The 20,032-nt window shown below is 38.6% G+C and overlaps 2 protein-coding genes across 2 annotated transcripts in view; one reads left to right on the forward strand and one right to left on the reverse strand.

Moving 5' to 3' along the window:
• The first annotated feature begins 4,533 nt into the window (after window positions 1-4,533).
• Window positions 4,534-10,856, forward strand: zgc:110410 (uncharacterized protein LOC553618 homolog). Its single transcript, XM_062423066.1, has 10 exons — window positions 4,534-4,729; window positions 4,904-5,054; window positions 5,434-5,512; window positions 5,933-5,986; window positions 6,289-6,379; window positions 6,538-6,575; window positions 7,210-7,297; window positions 8,927-9,016; window positions 9,708-9,755; window positions 10,369-10,856. Exons 1-10 carry the CDS (start codon window positions 4,601-4,603, stop codon window positions 10,519-10,521), a joined length of 921 nt encoding a protein of 306 aa, XP_062279050.1. The 5' UTR covers window positions 4,534-4,600; the 3' UTR covers window positions 10,522-10,856.
• Window positions 10,857-10,993: 137 nt separating this feature from the next.
• Window positions 10,994-20,032, reverse strand: part of LOC133983851 (ankyrin repeat and IBR domain-containing protein 1-like) — a 42,333-nt gene continuing 33,294 nt past the window's right edge. The window contains exons 18-20 of the mRNA XM_062423062.1: window positions 16,670-16,781; window positions 15,341-15,384; window positions 10,994-14,324 (exon numbers count right to left, since the gene is read on the reverse strand). Coding sequence (XP_062279046.1) covers window positions 13,398-14,324; window positions 15,341-15,384; window positions 16,670-16,781 — 1,083 coding nt within the window. The 3' untranslated portion in view covers window positions 10,994-13,397. The remainder of the gene's footprint in view (window positions 14,325-15,340; window positions 15,385-16,669; window positions 16,782-20,032) is intronic.

The following is a 20,032-nucleotide window of genomic DNA, read 5'->3' on the forward strand; positions in this document are numbered from 1 at the left end:
GCTGAAATAAATTAGACACTAGACGTCTGCAATGCTTAAAAACTGTTTCAGGCCATGTATGTGTCAGACTGGATTAACTTGAAACACTTCAGAATTCAATTTGGTGAATTCACTGTCTGAGTATTGTGGAAATGTGAGTGCTATTTATAAGCTCACAATGTGGAGGAATAATGCAGTAATAGCAATCTTCATTATCAGCACTGATGTTGTACTATTTCGGCCTTGTTGGTGAAAGTTACACAATAGTGTGATGGCTTAACTTGAAGCATAGTAAAAAGGTAATATGATGAAGTCTTTTTAAAAGTAAAAATGAGTCAGCCTGTAGTTAAAAAACAAAGATGAACAAAAGCTACCTGCATTTTTACACTGCAGGAGATATGTTGTGATATCGTTATTTTTGTGTGTCTGCATTATTGTGTTCTCTCCTACATTTGATCATGGAGTAGATTATTATACAAGATCTGAATATAAATATGATGTTTAACTGAGTCCCTCCATGAACAATTTACACTTAAAAATTGTTTTACTCTTCACACTTTAAGCTTGCGCATTTTGATCCATGTGCTGTAATTGCATTATTTAAAACAGAATCTGTGAGTTTATTTATTTTATCAGACGTGACATAAGAGTATTTACTTCTTCATTTCCCCTTAATGTGATTATTTTGAAGACAAATTGTTGCAGAGCCACAGATGAAAATAACGTCATTATCCTGGACCATTTCAATAACCATACAATAGTTGAGGTATGTCTAAAGCACAGTTGATGATAATCAATTAAGCTTCTTGTTGCATATGTTTAGACAGAAGTTTCTTGGAGATTATTTATAATTCAGTAATGGAGTGCTCATTGTAGACACAGCTAATGTAAACTCTGACACTAATAAAGATAAATTCATCTACAGTTTTGTGCTCTCTGCTACAGTGGTAATATATTAAATCAACTATGGATAACAGTCATTTATTCACTTAATTATGTCCATTGAGTTAGTTTGACTGCAGCTGTGCCTTTTGTATGAGACTCATTTTCCAAACAAGATAATGCAAGTCAATGTGAAAACCAATGCAATGCTGACTTGGCCCTCAGAGTAAGTCAAAATTCTGTGTTAGGGTTGTTAATTTTACTGACATAATATTCCTTTCTTGACACAGCCGGACTAGTTGATATTAATAAATGGAGCACAGTGCACCCTGTCTCATTATTTACAGTAACACATGCGGTCCTACAGTGTTGTACGAGCCATTGTGGAACTCTCCCATCAGCCATAGATCCTGCTGAAATTCTATGTTAGCAGCTTTAGGAGGGTTGTAAATTAGAAATGAAGAGGCATCTAGCAACTCAAGCCTCCAGACCTGCACTGTGGCTCTCTGAGGCAACAGAATCCACTGTTTCAATTCTCCAAATAAATCCTTCTACGGCCACGATGGCCAGACAGCAGTAATTCACGACTGCATGTAGTGGGAAGAGAGGCTCACATGATGGTTGCATCTCCTTCTCTAGTGACACTAGAACACTCCCTTCTGTGATCCTCAGTCCCAAAAGCCCAAAAGAGCATCATACCAGCCTTACAAAACACAGCTGTCACACTCTGTCTGCATCGAGACAGAGAACAGACTGTCTGTCTGTCTGTCTATCTATCTATCTATCTATCTATCTATCTATCTATCTATCTATCTATCTATCTATCTATCTATCTATCTATCTATCTATCTATCTATCTATCTATCTATCTATCTATCTATCTATCTATCTATCTATCTATCTATCTATCTATCTATCTATCTATCATTCTCTTGTTCTTATACTCCTCCTTTTCCTCGCTCCATCCATCTTGCGTATCATGGTCTGGACACAGCTCTCTGCTCTGCAAACATTCCGCTCCATGTGGCTTCATCCTCATGTGTTGCTCCTGTTTGGACAGCACCAAGACAATCAGATCTGTGTTAAATGCGGCCTCACACTGGGCTCCACACTGATTAATGTGTCAACACAGGCCGGATTTCGACTGCCTGCTCAAATGTGACGTTGTTTGTTGTTGCCACCCATTCAAATCCAACTGAGATCTCATGAATAGGTGAGAGCAAGCTCATCAGATTTGAGCAGACAGTGCAAATCTAACCCATGTTGACTGACACACCAATCAGTGGAGAACAGAGCAGGAATCTGTAGATGAGGCAGTAAAGCCGTCTGTCCCTTTCCCTGTCTGGATTATTCTTCAATGCTGTCCAAAAATGAAAAAAACAAAACACAATGTTACCTTTTCTTTACCCACACTTTGAAATAATAATAAAAAAAATCACGTCACATGCAGGTGAAAGAAATGAAGGATTTGATCCCACAGTTAGAATGAAGAGGCAGTCATTTTCAGGTAGCTCTCTGGAGGATTTGGTGCTGCTGGTTGGGTGGGATGGTGGCAGCATGAGGAGGGGGAGAGTCACAACCAAATCACTGCAATTAGTAGTTGAAGCACAGGAGACTAGTGCCCCCCAGTGTTTGCTTGATATATGAATATCTTCTGTATGCTGTTGAGAAATAGTTGGACTAAAAACTGTCATCTGGTAGCACTTCTCTTTCCAGCAACACAACCTGTTCCAGTGAATCTGGTAGTTGGGGTTTGTTTTTAGCAGCAGCATACCTTTAATTACCAATACAGTCATCCATAACAATTTGTCTGTGTCATCTGCAGTTTCATTGTCTTTTGAATCAAAACCCAGACAGATATTGAGTGTTCATACATGAAGCAGGAGAGGTGTATTGAACTCTCTGGCTGTTCATCTATGACTTTAAAAGAGGCTTTACCATCTAGATGTTAAGTGCCTATTGTTATAGCATTGAGGATAATCACTTTAAATATCACATTAAAGCTTAATGTTTAGTGTAATCAAATTAAATCGAAGGCTAAGAAGTGGACATTACACTTTGCTTGAGTCTTGTTTTTTTTACACAGAAAATGGATTCATCCTGGACTAGTTTTTCATTCATGGATGAAGTCTTCACTGTATCCCTTCAGTGGCAATTCTCCATGGAGAAGCGCTAAGACTGTATTGACCTACATTACTTAATGTATTTTCAGCGTATAGTATGTCTTGAGCTATTCTTCCACACTATGACTCAATATCCATAATCCCTTTGTGTAGGTTTGGATTGATACACGGCGAACATCATTCTTTCATTTCGTCACTGGATGCAGGTTCCTATCAATGTGTAATCAAGGTGAGCCATGGAGGTCATGTGACACTCAAGATTTCACAGGTGCTTCTGAGCAGTATTTGCCTTTCTGATAAAAACAGAATGAACTCATCAGATTAATGTCTTGTTTATTATTACTGGAAACTGAAATTTAAAAAAATATACACCTTTTGAAGTATGTGAAAGTAAAATATTATGAAAATATTAACTTATTCTACAGGCCTGCGGATCAGTATTGGTGAAAGAAATGGTGAAAACATGATTTGATCTGACAAAGTAGCTGCATGCTTGGTTTAATGACATTTTAATAACTTTAATAACATCTAAATATCCCATTGAGTCTAATGAAGGATACATCCTTTCCCCTCTAGAGCTAAAGTCCTGCCTCTGTGGGAACCGACTGATAGCAGGTAGACTTTGCCCCTGGAGGGAACAGGAAGAGCTGCCAAGCAGATTCCCGGCTGTCACAGCAGAGGTAAGACACGTTATAATGGATTAGAGCTTCAATTCATTGACATCAACAGACCCTAACAAACAGTCAAACAACAATTGATGACTTTTTTTGTATGACTTCAAAAACACGAGGGGTACTTTTGGAAGTATTTCATACATCATACCTCGGAAGTGATGTTTAAGCCTTTTGTGCAATACAAGCGAACAAAAACAAAGTCAACTTCACGTCCTCAGCAATTTGAGATTGATAAGATATGTCTTCTATTTGTTCTATCCATCTCATGTTTTAGTTTGGGGGATTGTTTTTTTGAATTTGAGGCAGTTAAATCGAGGAATAGGCGTCAATATGTGGTATTAGATGCCATGAGTGCATAGGTCACTGATATTACAGGAAGTTTAGATTATTTTGGGTGCACTTATGCAATGCTAATAATTAATGCTGTGTTGGCTCAGTAATACTGCTTTTGATCTACATTTAGTTTGCTTTACTGCAGTTTTACATCTTACAGAATTGGTAATTGTGTGGGTAATTATGACTTCATGTCTTTAATGACTAACATAAAACCAGAGATGTTAAAGATAACCTCTTTCTCTCATGTCTTCACTATAAAAAGGATTTAATATCTGTCCTTCTTGATGACAACTGAATTTCCTTTGAGATCAATTAACCACAACCTGTTTGGTTGTTAAATGTACATACAGCTCTATTAAATAGAGGCTTGAGGCTATAATTGTGTTAATCATGGATGGCTCTTGCTGTGTGTGCGTGTGTGATGTGTCAATCAGTAATTACATTTATTTGTTCCACACAGACATTGACCTCATTGTCAATTAAACGCCACTGATCAAGTCCATTCAAAGGGACACTTATGTGTAACAGTCCTATAAACCTACTGTCTCACACTTTTTCCTTCTTAGTTTTGTGCCTCAGTCAATCTGAAACGTAACTTTCGGTGGAATGGACCAGGCTTATGGCAGAGATAATGGTGGATATAATGGTGGATATAATGGTGGATATAGATCTAACCCCCGACCCTACAACCCTCAGGCCTATGAACAGAGGCGTTACACAGGAATGCAGTATCAGGTTGGTAGAACATTTAATTCAACTCAAAAAGGGAAGTAATGGAAGAGCACAGGGGCTAAGGCTGACACACTGTCAGGGCAAAGTATTCACATTGTTTTATGTGTTTATTAATACGTAGTTAAAGTAAATAGATTGTTTGAACTACCTGTGATGCTGATGGTTTGTATGAACCAGGTGGGGCAGGGGAACATTGCTGTGGTGTCTCCCTCTGGCACATATGATAACATGGTCCATCATGACCGCAACCAGCAGTTTAATCAAGCTCCACCTGAATACAGTGAAGAAGGGGAGGACAGCACGTTCAGTGATCCTGCCATACGAAGAGGTAAGGAATGGATGGAGGGAGAAATAAATGTGAACGATATGATATACTTATGTTTTTCTTTGACTAGTCAGAGTTGAACAAGAATAAACAATATTTACTGCCTCATTTGCTTAGCATGGTTTTCTTGAAATTGATTTGAAATTGAAAATTGTTGCCTGATCTCCCCTGCACCCTGCCTCAGCTCTTCCCCTCCCACACAACACAAATCATTTTAAATGACAGGATGAAATGTGGGCTGGGTGAATGCTGAACAATTTAGAAATGTTGCGCAGCATAAACAACCACACCTGCATGGCTGCCTCACTGTTTGGCAGCCAGACTGATTTTTTTGTTTGTTTGCCTGTATTGTAACACTCTCTCTGTCTTTCTTTCTGAACAGGATTCATAAGGAAAGTCTACTTGACCTTGATGATTCAGCTGCTTATGACAGTCGGGATCATCTGCGCTTTTATTTACTGGTGAGGTGCCATTACAGAAGTAAATTCCTTCGAAAAGAGATGAATCCATGTCAGGCAGTTATCCATCTATCCACCTTTAGTGTAGTCTGGCAGCCTGTACGAGTACTCCACAAAAAAGCTAAAGTAGTCCCTACACTCAATCACCATAAATATGTGAGGTGAGACAAGATGGTAGAGAACAAAAAATCATCTCTGCTACATCATTTTTTTGCTATATGTTTGAGCTTTATATGTTTTGTATAATGAATGTGGTAGAATGCTGCCACAGTCATTTCATAAATTGTATCGAGCTCCCATGTGCACAATGCTCTGTGCTCTTTTAATATTTAATAAAATCGTTCTGCTGCCTCTATAAAATAAATGGCGCCTCTATTAAACAGTTGCTTCTCCCTCTCTTCCTTTTTTCTTACTGCAAAACAGGGACACTCTCTCTCAATGGACGCGGGCCACCTACTGGTTCACCTACACCATGATGTAAGCTATCCACAACATTCAGTTATATTGTCTAGACACTTCACACTTTCTTGTTTTCACCGGTTTGACCGCCGACAAATCTCCTGTTGGTAAGTTACCTAAATGAAAATGTCGCTCATGGAAATCCATTGGAGTAAATCAGAAGCTGTCACCCCTCTCTGAATCCCAATCCAAGAAACTGCCAGCTGCACTGTGCATAAATAATACACTCAGTGAATTCACACATCGAACGCAGTGCCTTTCTCTGTTTATAGCCTGTTTATTTGCTATTTACGATACACTCTATATTCTCTGTGAAATAGGGGGGCGCAGATTGTGTTCATCGTGGCCTTGTCCTGCTGTGACAACCTCCGTCGTCGAGTCCCCCTCAATTTCATCGCCCTGGGCCTGTTTGTGAGTAGAAGCAGTACCAGCCAGGCATCAAATTAAACCCCCAACACACCTGCTCTATTTCACTGCATTCACTGTTGTTGTTGTTTTTTTTTAGTGTCATGTGTTTACTTTCTATTTGTCTCTCTCTCCCTCCCTCTCTCTTTCTCTCTCTCTCTCAGACTATTGTAGAGGGTATGATGCTTGGATCTCTATCAGTGTGAGTATTTCTTTCCCAGGATGAATCCCCACCTGATGCTGACTCATTTACACAATAATAACCTTATTTGATCTATATCTGGTGGCGTGTTTGATGCCAGCAATGAAGCCATCAAACCTGATAAGATGTTATCATTGCTGGTTTACCAAATTAAAAAGCATATTGAATCAATCTTTCCAGGTTTTTCCAGGCTGAAAATGGTTCAAAAGCCATTTTTTCTGTACCAGTGCCTCTGTAAACACAAGTTACCTTTTCCATCTGTGACATATTGCTTTTTAGCAGCTTGTCACTCTGACAAAAAAAGGCATCAGCTGAAGCCTGAATATCTATGATACATTCAAATTATCATATTTATAGGATATTGCCATAACTGAGGCTGATGTGAAATGAACATAGACAATACATTATGCAATGCACATCCAGTGGGGGTCTCTGCTATCGCTCTAGTAGAGACACATAATACAGATTATTAAATGAAAAAAAATACCACCTTTCTTATAAGAAAATAATGCTTCCCTTACTGGACTGAACAGAACCCCCCTGTTCATGTATCAACTCTGCCTGCTGACTCGTTAGACATGATACTACGGGGTGCCACTGCTACTGCATATCTGTTTGATATTTCTGTCTGCAGGTACTTTGATGCCAAAGCTGTACTGTGGGCCATCGGGGCAACAGCATTCGTGTCTTTTGCCTTGAGTCTATTTGCTATGCAGTCAAAGGTAAGATCTGTCACACATTCTGGGCTCAGTTTGCAGTGCAGCCAAAAGTGAAATTTCATCAACTGCAGTGACTTTGCTATGCAGTCAGTGGTAAATGTCCGTACACTGAGCCGTTTTTCCTGTGTAGTCAAAGGAGAAGTGTTAAGCTGAGCGGCTGGCCAGGTTTCCTTATGCAGTGTTTGCTATGCAGACACCAGCAAAGGTTTAAAACACTGATGGATTTGCTGTCCAGGCAGAACTATGATTAGTGCTGAAATCAGTCTGTTTGTCAATCAAAGTTAATTCCTCATTTTCAATGTTGGGACACAGTTAAACATCTGGGCTGCCCTGGTGCTGGCTGACGCTTTTACCATAAAACAACATCATGCAACATCATGAGACCAGCCTATTCCCCTCTTCCTTTTTCTGTCTGTCTCCTTTCACTGTGACTTAGCTTATATAGCAAACACGCTATGAAATGAATCTTTAAAAGAGCCCTTTCAGTAACACACTAGGAGACTTGATGCTCCTCCATAGAGATCTATTTTAATATTGCAAAGGTAATTTCTGGTGAGGTTCGTGCAGTAGTATGCACTTACACTTTAAAAAAAAAAAGGAAATACAAATGACTGAACTCTCACCAAGAACCTAATCTAAAAATGACAAAATATTCATATTGATCGTTTTTAAAGTCTCATTACAAGCTGTGATGTATTTTATTATATGAGAGTCATGCGGCATAAGTGAAGAGACCTTTTGAGAATCTCTCCATTGATAGCTTGGTGTGCTGCTTTAATGAATGGCTCATATTCAAAACAAAAGTAATCATACAGTCAGTGGGGTAAGAAATTAGACAAGTGAGATAGATGTGGGCTGAATTCAGATACTACTTAGAGTCCCTCTTAATTGCTTCTAAATACATTTCACGCATTTTGCAATTTATTGAATCTGAAAGAGCTACAGACATTGATTTCTCCTGCTCTGGATAAAACAAGAAAGCAGGTGTGTAACGATTATACTGACAATATATCTAGTCCTAAATGGTCTCCTAGTTACACATATGTAGAAGGAAGACGTGCAGAAAGTTTAAATACCCAACAAATAGAGTCTTATGCTGTTATACAAATAAAATAAAAAAAATCCAAAGTATTTGTGGTAGAGACCAATCACTCTGCTATAAAAAAGTGTTATGGTCTTGGTTTATTGGTGGTTTAGTTTTTCTGTGTCTTTACGATGCCAGCTCTGCAGTAGAAGCTGCACAGCTTTTGTCTTTGTCATTGTGATATAAATGTCAGAGTGTCTTTCATGTTTGGCTCATAGCTCCTCAGGTGATCAGTGATAGAGATTCTAATGTCTGAAATGGGCCAAAAAGACCACCTCCCCTCCTCTGTGTCTGCATTGCATCTTGTTGTCTAGTTATCCAGGATCATTATATCCAGAATCGTTAATATTTACTTGAATCGTGCTGCAATATGTCTTCATCATTCACTAATGTGTGGCGCCTCGCAGCACAGCTGCAATGCAGACGACCTTGAGTGCCCTGGCTTTTATGGCGATGATGAGTGTAAATGAGAGATGTTCCGTCTAACAGCTTTCTGTTTGAGAGGCTTGTCACATTCAGTGTCCCCCCCCCCTTCTTTCTGGCAACAGTGGGACTTCACCATGGGAAGTGGGTGCCTGTGGGCGTTTGCCTGGACCCTCATTTCGTTTGGAATGCTCTGTGCCATCCTTCGATCACAGGTAAATAAGGAGCTTATGTGTTTAAACCCATGTTTGCACTGAGAATGTGTTGAAATCAATTGCAGCAGTGCTAAGTTAGAGGAAAACGTTGCATACAGTCTCATAGCTTTCATCTTCAGGATGTACTGCCACTGGCCTGTGTGCTGAGCAGACTGTAAAGAAGAAGGAGGAAACTGTGCATTCACAAACCTCGCAGGAGTTGCACTGATCTCAGATTGACACATTTAAATGTGTGTGTCTGTTTACTGTGACAGCTGTTAGTATATTAGCCTCAAGCAGTGTATTTACAGAAAGAAGCATTTGCTATTTTTACATGAGACAAATGAACTGGAACAAAAAAAAAACACAGACACACTGTTCTCTTAATGCATATTATGTCCACCTTTTATTGGTTTTTACCATCATATTTGCCATCTAGCACAGCTAGAATAGAAGAAAGGAGAATAATATGCACACTTTTTTCAGCTACTGAGTCAAATGTGAGGCTGATTAATTGTGGCTGCAACAAGCATGTAGTATATAATTTTGCTAAGGCAAAAAATAGCAGAACATGTTATTCTGACTTGTAAAACAGAGGTTTTTGAATAAGATTACATATCATTCCCATCTGTGTCTTCACAAATCAGTATAAAATTACACATTTAGTGTTGCTGAATGCCTCTGCTGATTCTGTGTCTGATTCTTTTAACAGTATCTATACATCACATACGCCTGCCTGGGAACCTTGCTGTTTTCTTTGGTAAGCACACTCAAACTTTGGTGACAGAATCTGGTTTCCTGGTATCACACGTTGAGTGGGGAACAGACTAAAAATGACCCTTTTAAATCAAATAAATCATCATAAAAAAGGGCTTAATGTCAAGTGGGTATGTATGTGATGTAAGATTTGATCCCAGGGCCTTATAGCCTACCTCCAGTGTCTGTCACAGTAGTTAGTGTAAAAAGAGAGACTCTGATGTCCTTGTGCCCTTTAATTTCAATTATGCACTGCTTAACAGCAGCAGGCTTCATTTTCACAGCTATTTCACTGCGTGCCTTTGGCATTAACAGTAAATGTTGTGACCTATCTCGTCAGCTGGTGGGACAAACTGCGAGTGCACACAGAGCTGAAACAGGCTGTCAGGAGCAAGTCACAACTTATTTTCAGCTGCACAACATTGACTGCACAATTACTTATATGGCATGTTTATCTGCACAGTCCCCTCTCTCAAAGACAAGAAATACTGCCCATGTTTTCTTTCTAACTGATCCCTGTAACCGGCGCCTTGTCTCTCCTGTCACACAAACAGTCTGTCATCAGATGTCAGCGTTGGTAGTGTTGAAGCATCTCATCTTTTTCTCTCTCTCTGCAGTACTTGGTGTTTGATACCCAGCTTATCCTTGGTGGTAAACACAGGAAGAATGAAGTCTCTCCTGAAGAGTATGTGTTTGCTGCCTTAAATCTCTATTTGGACATTGTCCTCATGTTCCTCTTCCTGCTGAGGATCATTGGCCTCAGCCGCTGACACTGAGCCTCCATGACAGACCTCCCAAAAGCAACACTGAAACTCACTACGCACTAAAACCTTACTGCTGTTTGAATGTCAAATTGTACAACATGCATCTAGACTGATAGTGAATTAAGAGTCACAACCCTTTGTTAGTCCTCCAGACAGCTGCTACCACATTTAAATAGGAAGGGATGTCTGTGATGTATGCAAGATACAGCTCTTTTTCTTAACATCTCTGTAAGTGTCACAAATCAAGGTTAATGTAAATAATGGTATGCACTGCAATACACTGTGTGCTAAATGTTTATTTTTGTAACCTTGAAAACTTATAAAGAGGTTTTTATTCTGCATTAGTGTGTATTTCCATCTAAAACTCATGACTCATGTCTGTAATAATATTTGTGTTAATATGTTGCTTTAACTTGATTGTTGTTTTCAGTCTTTTCTTTTTCACACTGTGGATAACTCAATGAAAATAACAGCCATATTCATTAAAACTCAACACAGTTTATTGGCATCACACATCAAACATTTTTTCATATAAAGAGGGAATGTATCAAGTATAGACTACGAAAGTGCAAATAGCATTTCAAGAATTAGTCGCTTTACAATAGAAAATCTCAATGAGTTACAAAATGTTATATGCCATTTTAAAATAAATCACCTGGGCATTAGAGGTGAAATACAAAGGAAGTACAAATTCCATTTAGACTTATACCCAGTTCATGCACAGCATACTGTTACACAAAAAGGGGAAAATATATTATCTCCTCTGTTTAACCATCTTACCACAGCCAACAAAGTTAGCTCCATTTACCATATGGCACTCACAGTTTCACAACTTCAAGACACTTGTCAAAGCAGTCACTATCATTAGACTTAATGTGGCTCTGTTCGTCTGCTAGAATGAAAAGGTAATTCATTAGACATTCGTCAGAATGAAGTCTTAGTGGTACAACACTGATCAATGTGTTTCAATTAATCCATTTTCTTCAATGGATCTGTTTTATGTCAAATAAATATCTACTTTATATTGCAACTTTTCATTTTAGTGTCTTCAGGTAAGATACAAGGTACACATACAGTAGATCATTCCAAAGTCAATACAGTGATTTTAATTTCTGAACCACAGAATAACCAATGATTTCAAAAGGAGCAGGGTCAAGAAGCCCCACAGCACAAAGATGAGAAAAATGAAACCTTTTCAAAAATATTTTGGAACAAGATTTGAAAATATGCAATAATTGTTAGCCATTATCCAAAATCATATTAATTCAGTGTTAGCCATTAACATAATACTATTAGAACCAACTAAAAAGTCTCATGCTACAAATATTTAGATGGGGAAAAAAATAATCAAGAGTTCATGTTTGCACACTATAAACTTTTTGTGAGAGAAATAACTTTAAGGTAACAGGTGTTTGTTTTGTTTACACTGTAAATGCTGTGTAAAAATCAGGAAATAAAAATTGTGAAAAAGAAGAATTAAATAACGGTGATTGACATAAAGGCACTGTATCTCTAACTGTGTAGAGGACTGTTTCAAAGACATGGATCCCCATGTGTTTTAGATGCAATACACATTCATGATTTCTCCATGCAGTCCAGGACATCTGCACAGCGCTATGAAGGCTATTCTTATATTACACTTAAATAGGACCCCGAGATAAATTACAGTGACTTGGGCTTGATTCATTAATTCACCAAAGTCTCAATGTGATTGCCTGATTTATCCTTCACCGGCTTTTCTTGCAGTGTGTGATGACTACTCGCTCTCTGCGTAGTCTGCCGTGCCTTTTGAGACGCTCCACATTCAGCTGCAGTACTCAAAGCATTAATTTAAGACAAGCTACAATGGAATTCAGAATATGCTGTTACAAAGGTGTGAATCCAATGATATCCAGCAGCCCCGCTGGGCCTGACAGCGTTTGTTGTTTTTGAAGCTCAGCAGACATTTGCCATTGAAAGCTATGTAAGGATTGAGGCTTTGAGATGAATAACCATTGTCAAGCCTGTTTTTTAAATGTTTTCAAGCACGTCATCTACTTTTCATTTGAATAATTAATCAAACTTTTTGTTGAGTGTGAATGCTTCACACAGTAAAATACACAACCATAATGGTTTTAAACTACAGATTTACACAGCACACTACTACAGCCTTTAATGAGATTTGAAAATATCACTCAGCTGAAATCTGAAATAAAAATATGGCTCGAGACTTTCACATTGAAGTTTAGCTGAGTTGTTGAGATTGTAACAAGCAGGCACAATTTCCTTTCTTAAGAATCCACTTAGTGACTGCAAACTGTGCTTTTGCTAGTCAGTATTTGGCACCCATAAAGTGGCAGATATGGACAGGAGTGAGAGAACTACTCCTCAGACTGTACTCTACTAATTGAATATTGAAACAAGACATTAATCTGCACACATTGAGAAACCTCCCTCACACCTGATCCCAACACATAGAGTAGGCTTTTACTCCAGTGGAAAAAAATAATACCTACCCTACGCTAAAGTCTCTAACTCTATCAATTTTTGTGTAATTGATTTCAGAAAAAGAAACTTATTCATATTTCTATCAGCACAGAATCAATTTTAGGAACTATATCCTTGAAAATGGTTATCAAATGAAATCTCTCTCCATCAGTTAGTGCTTTCTTTTCAGGTTGTTGGGAGGGTTAATAGAACAGTAAAGACAGGAAACAGGTCTGACTGCAATATTAGGCTAAATACTTCTCCCTCCAGTTTCCAACCAGGTACAAAGTGACACATTCTTCATTCTTTATACATTCTTCCTGTATAGCTGCGACACATATCAACTCTATTTCATTTGTACTCTATAGTGGTTTTTGGCCTTCCAAGAAATCTCCTCCTAATTCCTGCCAGTCAGATCATACCAAGTGCACTTGATCCTCCCACTCAGAGGAGCTGGTGCTTGGCAACTGGTCAGATACAGAGTCACATCGCGGAGTGTCGACATGGCAGACCTTTGAGCCTCCTCGCTCAGCGTAGTCTCCAGCTGTGTCAAGGGTGGACATGTAAGGTAGTGCCATGGTGTCCAGCCCCACTAGATCGAGCTGGTTTGGTCTCTCTGCGACAGCTGACTCCTTTTCCTCCATGTCGGTCAGTCTCTGAGAGCAAAACCCCACATCTGCCATCACTTCATGAGGTTTCCTGTTTTCAGGGAGGACAACGACCCCAGCTTTCTCTTCATCATGCAGGCACCTTTCTCCGCTTCCATGGAGTGCATCCAGGTTTGTGTCAGTGTCGGAGGAGGTTGAGGGGACCAGGGTGATACCTTGAGGGTTCATGTCGTGGAACCAAGCCATGATGTTGCCCAGAAGGTTAGCATTTGCCGCTAATGCAGAGGAAGAGGATGGATCATGGCTGCCGCATGTGGTTGAGTCTATTGTGTCACTGGAGGAAGAGAAGAGGCCAGTTGATGAGTTGCTGCCTCCTGGAGCCACTGGTATTGGCACAGACGCCCCGTAAGCCCTGTGGTGACTGTCACAGTGTTGTACAGAGGTTGAAACACCAGCAGTAGAGTACTGGCTGCTGATGTTGATGTTGCCAAGTCTCGCCAAGTTATCTCCCAGCTCCAGCAGTTCTGAGCTGCTTAGGGAAACTCTGGACAGGACCTCTACACCTGGAGCACTCTGTTCAAGCCTAGAAGGCAGGGATGTGCCAATAGCACCAAGTGACGCTTCATTGGCAAGGACCTCATGAGTGGATCCACCCCCTGCCATCCCAGAGTCCTGGAGTGACAGCTGAATGGCCAGTAGGATGTTAGGATCATCATCATCCAAAGAGCCAAGACCCTGAAAGGATACACACCAACAAGAATACATAGTGTCAATGATGCAAATCACCTGAAAGTCAAAATCATCCAGTTACACCTGCACTACCTATTGGTATAGAAATTAAAACCAGAAGTGAGATAGAAATACATATGTGCACCGCGTTGTTTTGTTTTATATATATGTTGTTTTGTGAGTGTGTTAAACATTTTAAAACTGATAAAGAATATTATCCATATATTACATATTCTATATTCTAAGAATCTCTGTCCGTCTTTCGCATATCTTGAGAACCATTCATTTGATTGACTTCACACTTGGTAGGTTTATTGCAAGGACATGCAATGTCAAATCTGGTGCAATTTGGATATGCTACACGCTTAACTCCATGTCTGAGTGCAACAGGGGCGGTCACATCACAGTGGGGTGGGGCTTCTGAACTCTAACTTGACTTCACATTTGGTGGGTGAGCTGATGCGGAAGAAAGGGAGTGCAGTGTTGAGTGTGAAGTTGTTTGGACACGCAACATGTTTAATAAACTTTGAATAAACATGGTGGTGCATGTTGGCTATTTTGACAGACTGAGACCACCAGAGACCTGAAAGATCTGAAACACCAAAAAGGAGACTTTACTCCTTATTTCTTTAAATTGGTTCAGTTATTGTTTTCTTTAAACTTACTGTTCTAATCTTAACATTTCAAACAATCAGACAATTTTTTTCTATGTCACTGTTTCCCCTGACTTTTGACTCTAAAGTGAATCTTCTCACTTTTTTATATTACTGAAAACGGTGCAAAATTACAATAGGAAGAAGTGCCTTAGGCTTTTAAAAGAGTTTTTTCTTAAGATTGCTGTCATTAAAAAAATAAAACAAAACTGGTCAACCAATTTATTTTCCATTATCAAGCATCTGACTGTAAAATGGTCCTTTAGCAATCAATTCAGCTAGACTAAAGCTGTACTTTTTGACAATGTATGAAAAAATTCAAAGGCTGAAATCCTTGGGTTGAGATGAAAAGCATTACTGTGAACTCACCATCAGAGGACCTTGTCTACGTCCACCTACAACATCCTGTGTGTCTTTTCAGAAAAAGAAAAAGACAAAACGCCCACAGTCAAATTAACGTCATTAAACTAAATCTTTATAGCAATACACTGATAGCAATTTAACCCACTGCTGATTACCACATGTAGAGGAAAATCATCATTTAAGTGAACACTGCAAAATGATCGAGTAATAGCATCCTGAGTATGTGCCTTCAGCAATTTCCCAGGAAATTCACTAATTCAGTATCTTCAAAATCAATTAATCCTTCTTGGCACAACAGAACCTATTAGTTGGCTTTAAAACTGCAATCGTAGTCCATCTTTCACAGCCAAAAACAAAGCAGCACTGCGATGGACAAGAATGATGGATTAGAAATATTGGCTTATTGAACTTGAACAGTCATGCTTTTCCAAAGTGATCTCAATCCAAACCCTTTGTTGGGTTCAGATCATTCAAAAATGGGGTTTGAAAAATTAGTGTGTCAAAAATCTAAGGGAGGATGACTGGATCAAAGAGTTTTAATTCAATGTATAAGTATACTCACTTAATTCTCTCTCTTAATTATTCTCTCCCCTCTTTTTCTGTTACTGCTTTACTGCCAGCAATAAATAGAGCAATTTAGTTAGAGTTTATTTATATAGTGCTAAATCACAACAAAAGATTTACAGTTTAAGAGAAAACTCCTATGTATGACATACAATACTGAACATTTACACAGCCCCTTAATTCAGCTTCTTCAATTCAGAGCCCGATCTGTTCTGATTGATTAACTTCCAGAAGCTGACTTCGGCTACTCGGGAGGCTACGTCAACCAACTATAGTAGTAGGATTTTACTACTTTTTCTCGTTCTTTATTCGAAATGTCAACTTCTCTAATACAAGTAGATGTTTGAGACAAAATATGAGAGTGGACAACGTAAAAAACCGTAGCAAAAGCCTTCAGGTGGCAGTTTTTGGGACTGCGCTATGAGCAAACGTCAGCTCATCAGAAAGGTAGAAAAAAGCATCATATGAGAAGCATTCAGAGCAGACTGAAGCCCTAGCATTTGACTAGCAGGGAGCATTTTTACAAATCTTAACCTCAAGTTTTAGAGCTTTGATGATGTTCAACACAAATATATGACAGAAAAATATATGAATAGCAGAAAACCAGAAAAAAGCAAACTATGTCCCCTTTAATAAGAAATGTACCTGTGCAAGTGAAAAAAACAAACCAGTAACCCAACGAATGAAGGTTCAAATATGACCTAAATTCCACCATCCCCCAAAAAAAGATAGAAACTCCCAATGGCGAGTCCTGTCTGTACACTGGAGTACCTGAAGTGCTGTCGCTGTGGTCATCTGGGTCGGGTGTATTACTACGGAGACTGGACATGTCACCTCGCCTCCGCTGTCTATGTCTCCGTCTGTACTGGAACTCTGCATACTCCTTGAAAAAACAAAAAAAGCATTACCGCTTTAAAAAAGCACACATCACCAAGAAACACTGATAGTTCACATTCATTTTGATAGCTTCATTTCAACAGAGGCTGTAATCACACAATTTATCCAATCATTACTTCCCAAACTCTAAACATCAACTCAATGCTTTCTGACCAGCAGAAACTTGTTACATATTGCTGATATGGGGCCCCAGTTGCACAGTTCTCTTGATTCACATGTAAGTATGCTATGTGAATTTGTAAACTAGTAGCTCTGACTCAAGTTTTAACACAGATTGCTTCAAGTGTTGTTTGAGTCTTCTGTTCCAGGAAAGATCAGCACCTAGAGACGCCTTCAAACACTTTCATCTACAGACCAAACCTTCAATCGTTGGGCTCCAGTCTAGACTGAATCTAACCAGAGAACACTCTCCTCTCGCTGGAGGGGAATTAGAAATTAAGCAACATGGGAATTAAGATTCAGATGTTTGAAACTACTGTGTATATGTCAGACATATCTCACAAGCAACCAGAATACATTATCAGAAGTGAATGTCATGTTGCTGGCAAGTTTAAACAACACTATTCAAAATGAATTAAAAGTGTATATTTTGCCTGGGTGTAGTTATAATTTGTGTGAAATAATAGCACGTCCCACTTTTCAACTGGCCCGGAGGCAGTCCTGTATGTTCTCTGCATTAGAATCCATGTAGCATATCTTTAATTATTATGACAAACAACCAAGTAATTTGATATTTCTGGCACCTTGTTACTTTGAGAAATTTAAATGATGTAGATTCAATTACAGGCTGTGTCAAAAGCATACCCAACTGAAATGATAAATAAGCTCTACAGTGTAGTAGGTGTTTATGTGTACACACGTTTCAAAATATAGGACATATATGAATATGTATGACTGTGTAATGTTTTTTTCAATTACTTTCCCAATGGCTGATATATACCAAGAGACTGAGATGCAATAATCATAATCCCATGATATGATGGCATCAACAAAAAATGATATTAGCCTAATTATTTATATTTTCTGTAATACAAAGTTTCAGTGGAAGTACATACCTATTTTAGGCATATACTTTTCAAACTGAAAACAACACAGTACATGTCTCTCAAGTTTTTTCAAACTAAACTTCAACCAAAGCTATAGTTATTTTAGAATTAATATTTCTAGATAGTAGGACTCATTATTTCAGTGTTATGATGTGATGACAGAAGTATCATAAGGTATTTGTTGTGGTCATTTGTCATGACTACTCTATGTACTGGTCTTAGACAAACATTAAAAAAGGCTACACATATTTCAGTACCTCAGGAAATAATCAACTGCATTTTCTATTCATTCATCTCATACATTTGCACAAGTCATTAAGTCACATTCATATAATCAAAAGCCTGTCACCCAAACTCTGTCTTTCATGTTTCCACCGCTCTAAAAATAAGCCCACTATGAAGTGATCTGCAGGCATTGTAAGAACCATGGAGCGGACCATCTGTAGCTGAGCCTGTGAGGCTGTGTCATCAGGCTTTGATTATTACTATGGTGTTCCCATTAACGACTGCAGCTGAGAGACAGAGCCTCTTAATTAGGGAACAAAAATAAAAACTTCATCTTCATTTTAGAGCGGCTTGGTGCTCAGCATCTGGTGGTAACATTTACTTTTAACTTCCTTATAGACTGAGGTTCACAAAATAATTTGCTGACAGCAATGGGATATTGACAGGCTTGTTTGTTATTTAAAACCTAAAGGAGAAACGAGGTTGCAGGGAAATAAAAATATCACCTGAACTTGGATGATGATTTGCTCTTTGAAGATAATGCACATCTTTGTAGTGTGTCCTTAGCTTAACTAAACTGGTTCTTGTGGCTTGTATACTGAAGTGGTTGTGTCTCCTTGTCTTGTATTAAACATTACTCTCAACAATCAATGATGATTTAGCACATTACAGTGATCAAACAGATACACATTAAGGTCTGACAAAGGTCTGATGATAGTAAAAAAAAAAAATCTTTGCGGAGAACAAAAGAGAGGAATCTTCTTTGGTTTTAAAAGCTGACTGCCACTCAACTTTTCAATAAAGTGTTAAGAGTAGCAAAAGATAAAGAAAGAGAGCAGACAACCTGTAACATGATGCAATGCAGCTTAATAGTTTATGCTGTGCAGACAACAAGGGATCTGATGGGATTGTGTAGAAACAGATTACAAACACAAGAACTGATTTCAGACATCATTAGCATCTGTGTGTACTGCAGAGAAGCTACAATGTCTGCAACCAACAATATTATTATTATTGTTATTGTTATTATTGTTGTTGTTGTTATTATTATTATTATTATTATTATCATCATTAGTACAGCAGTGACCGTTGATTCAGTGAATCCTAAGAAAACACAAGCTCTACTTAATCCTCTGTGTGAGGTCCTGAGCAGGCAGGGGATAAGGAGTGTTAAAATGTATTCATTACACTAGCAGAAGTGACTGACCTTGTCGTTTCTTTTCCAGTCAATAGTGAAATGCCTGCTTTGTGCTGTTAAAAAAAGATATGCACAATAACCTGAGAGGTTTAATTTTAATGTCATTTGCATATTTGCAAATTACAACACTTCAGATGGAAGCAACACCTAAGAGCCTACGGAGTGATAGAGGAGACAACAGGATGGAGAGCTATTGAGGCACGATATGTGAATATGTTCCAGATGAAAAGCCTGTAGGTTTAAAACCTGACACAGTCCAGAAAGTAAACGGTAATAGAAACTTCAGAGTATTAAATGAATTGACTTTATAAATATATAAATGCATTGAATTAATAAATGTATTGAATTAATACACCACTATTGAATACATACATTGAGCTTTGGAGGAAAAAAAGCTAGTTCAATAATCACACCATTATGTGGTTGACAGTTTTATGACTATAACTGTTAACTACAAACGCCTGTTACTAATGCACAATGATCAGGAGCAACCTGCTTAGGTGTTTGCCAGAGTACTGGGCTTTTAATCATTCCAACTGGGTGCACAGGGGAACACTGAACCATCTGGCATGCCCCAGTGTGTTGAATAACATGGTGATCTTTGGGTCATAATGGTTTGTCAGTGCTGTTACACAGCCAAAGTCAAACCTGTGATATTAAAATGATTTAGATATACATAATGAGTTAAAGAAAAGGTATCCTGCCGCTCCTAAATTATGGAACGAGCTTCCTTTTAACATTAGACAAGCCTCCTCACTGCCCATTTTT

The sequence above is a fragment of the Scomber scombrus genome, chromosome 7, assembly GCF_963691925.1.
Source record: "Scomber scombrus chromosome 7, fScoSco1.1, whole genome shotgun sequence".
Classification (NCBI taxonomy): domain Eukaryota; kingdom Metazoa; phylum Chordata; class Actinopteri; order Scombriformes; family Scombridae; genus Scomber; species Scomber scombrus.

What these genes read in the sequence shown, in the direction of transcription:
- zgc:110410 (XM_062423066.1), top strand. Translation starts at nt 4,601, where the DNA reads ATGGACCAGGCTTATGGCAGAGATAATGGTGGATATAATGGTGGATAT. An exon ending in TGGTTCACCTACACCATGAT is followed by an intron (nt 5,987 to 6,288) that starts GTAAGCTATCCA and finishes TCTGTGAAATAG; the next exon opens with GGGGGCGCAGATTGTGTTCA. An exon ending in GTGCCATCCTTCGATCACAG is followed by an intron (nt 9,017 to 9,707) that starts GTAAATAAGGAG and finishes TTCTTTTAACAG; the next exon opens with TATCTATACATCACATACGC.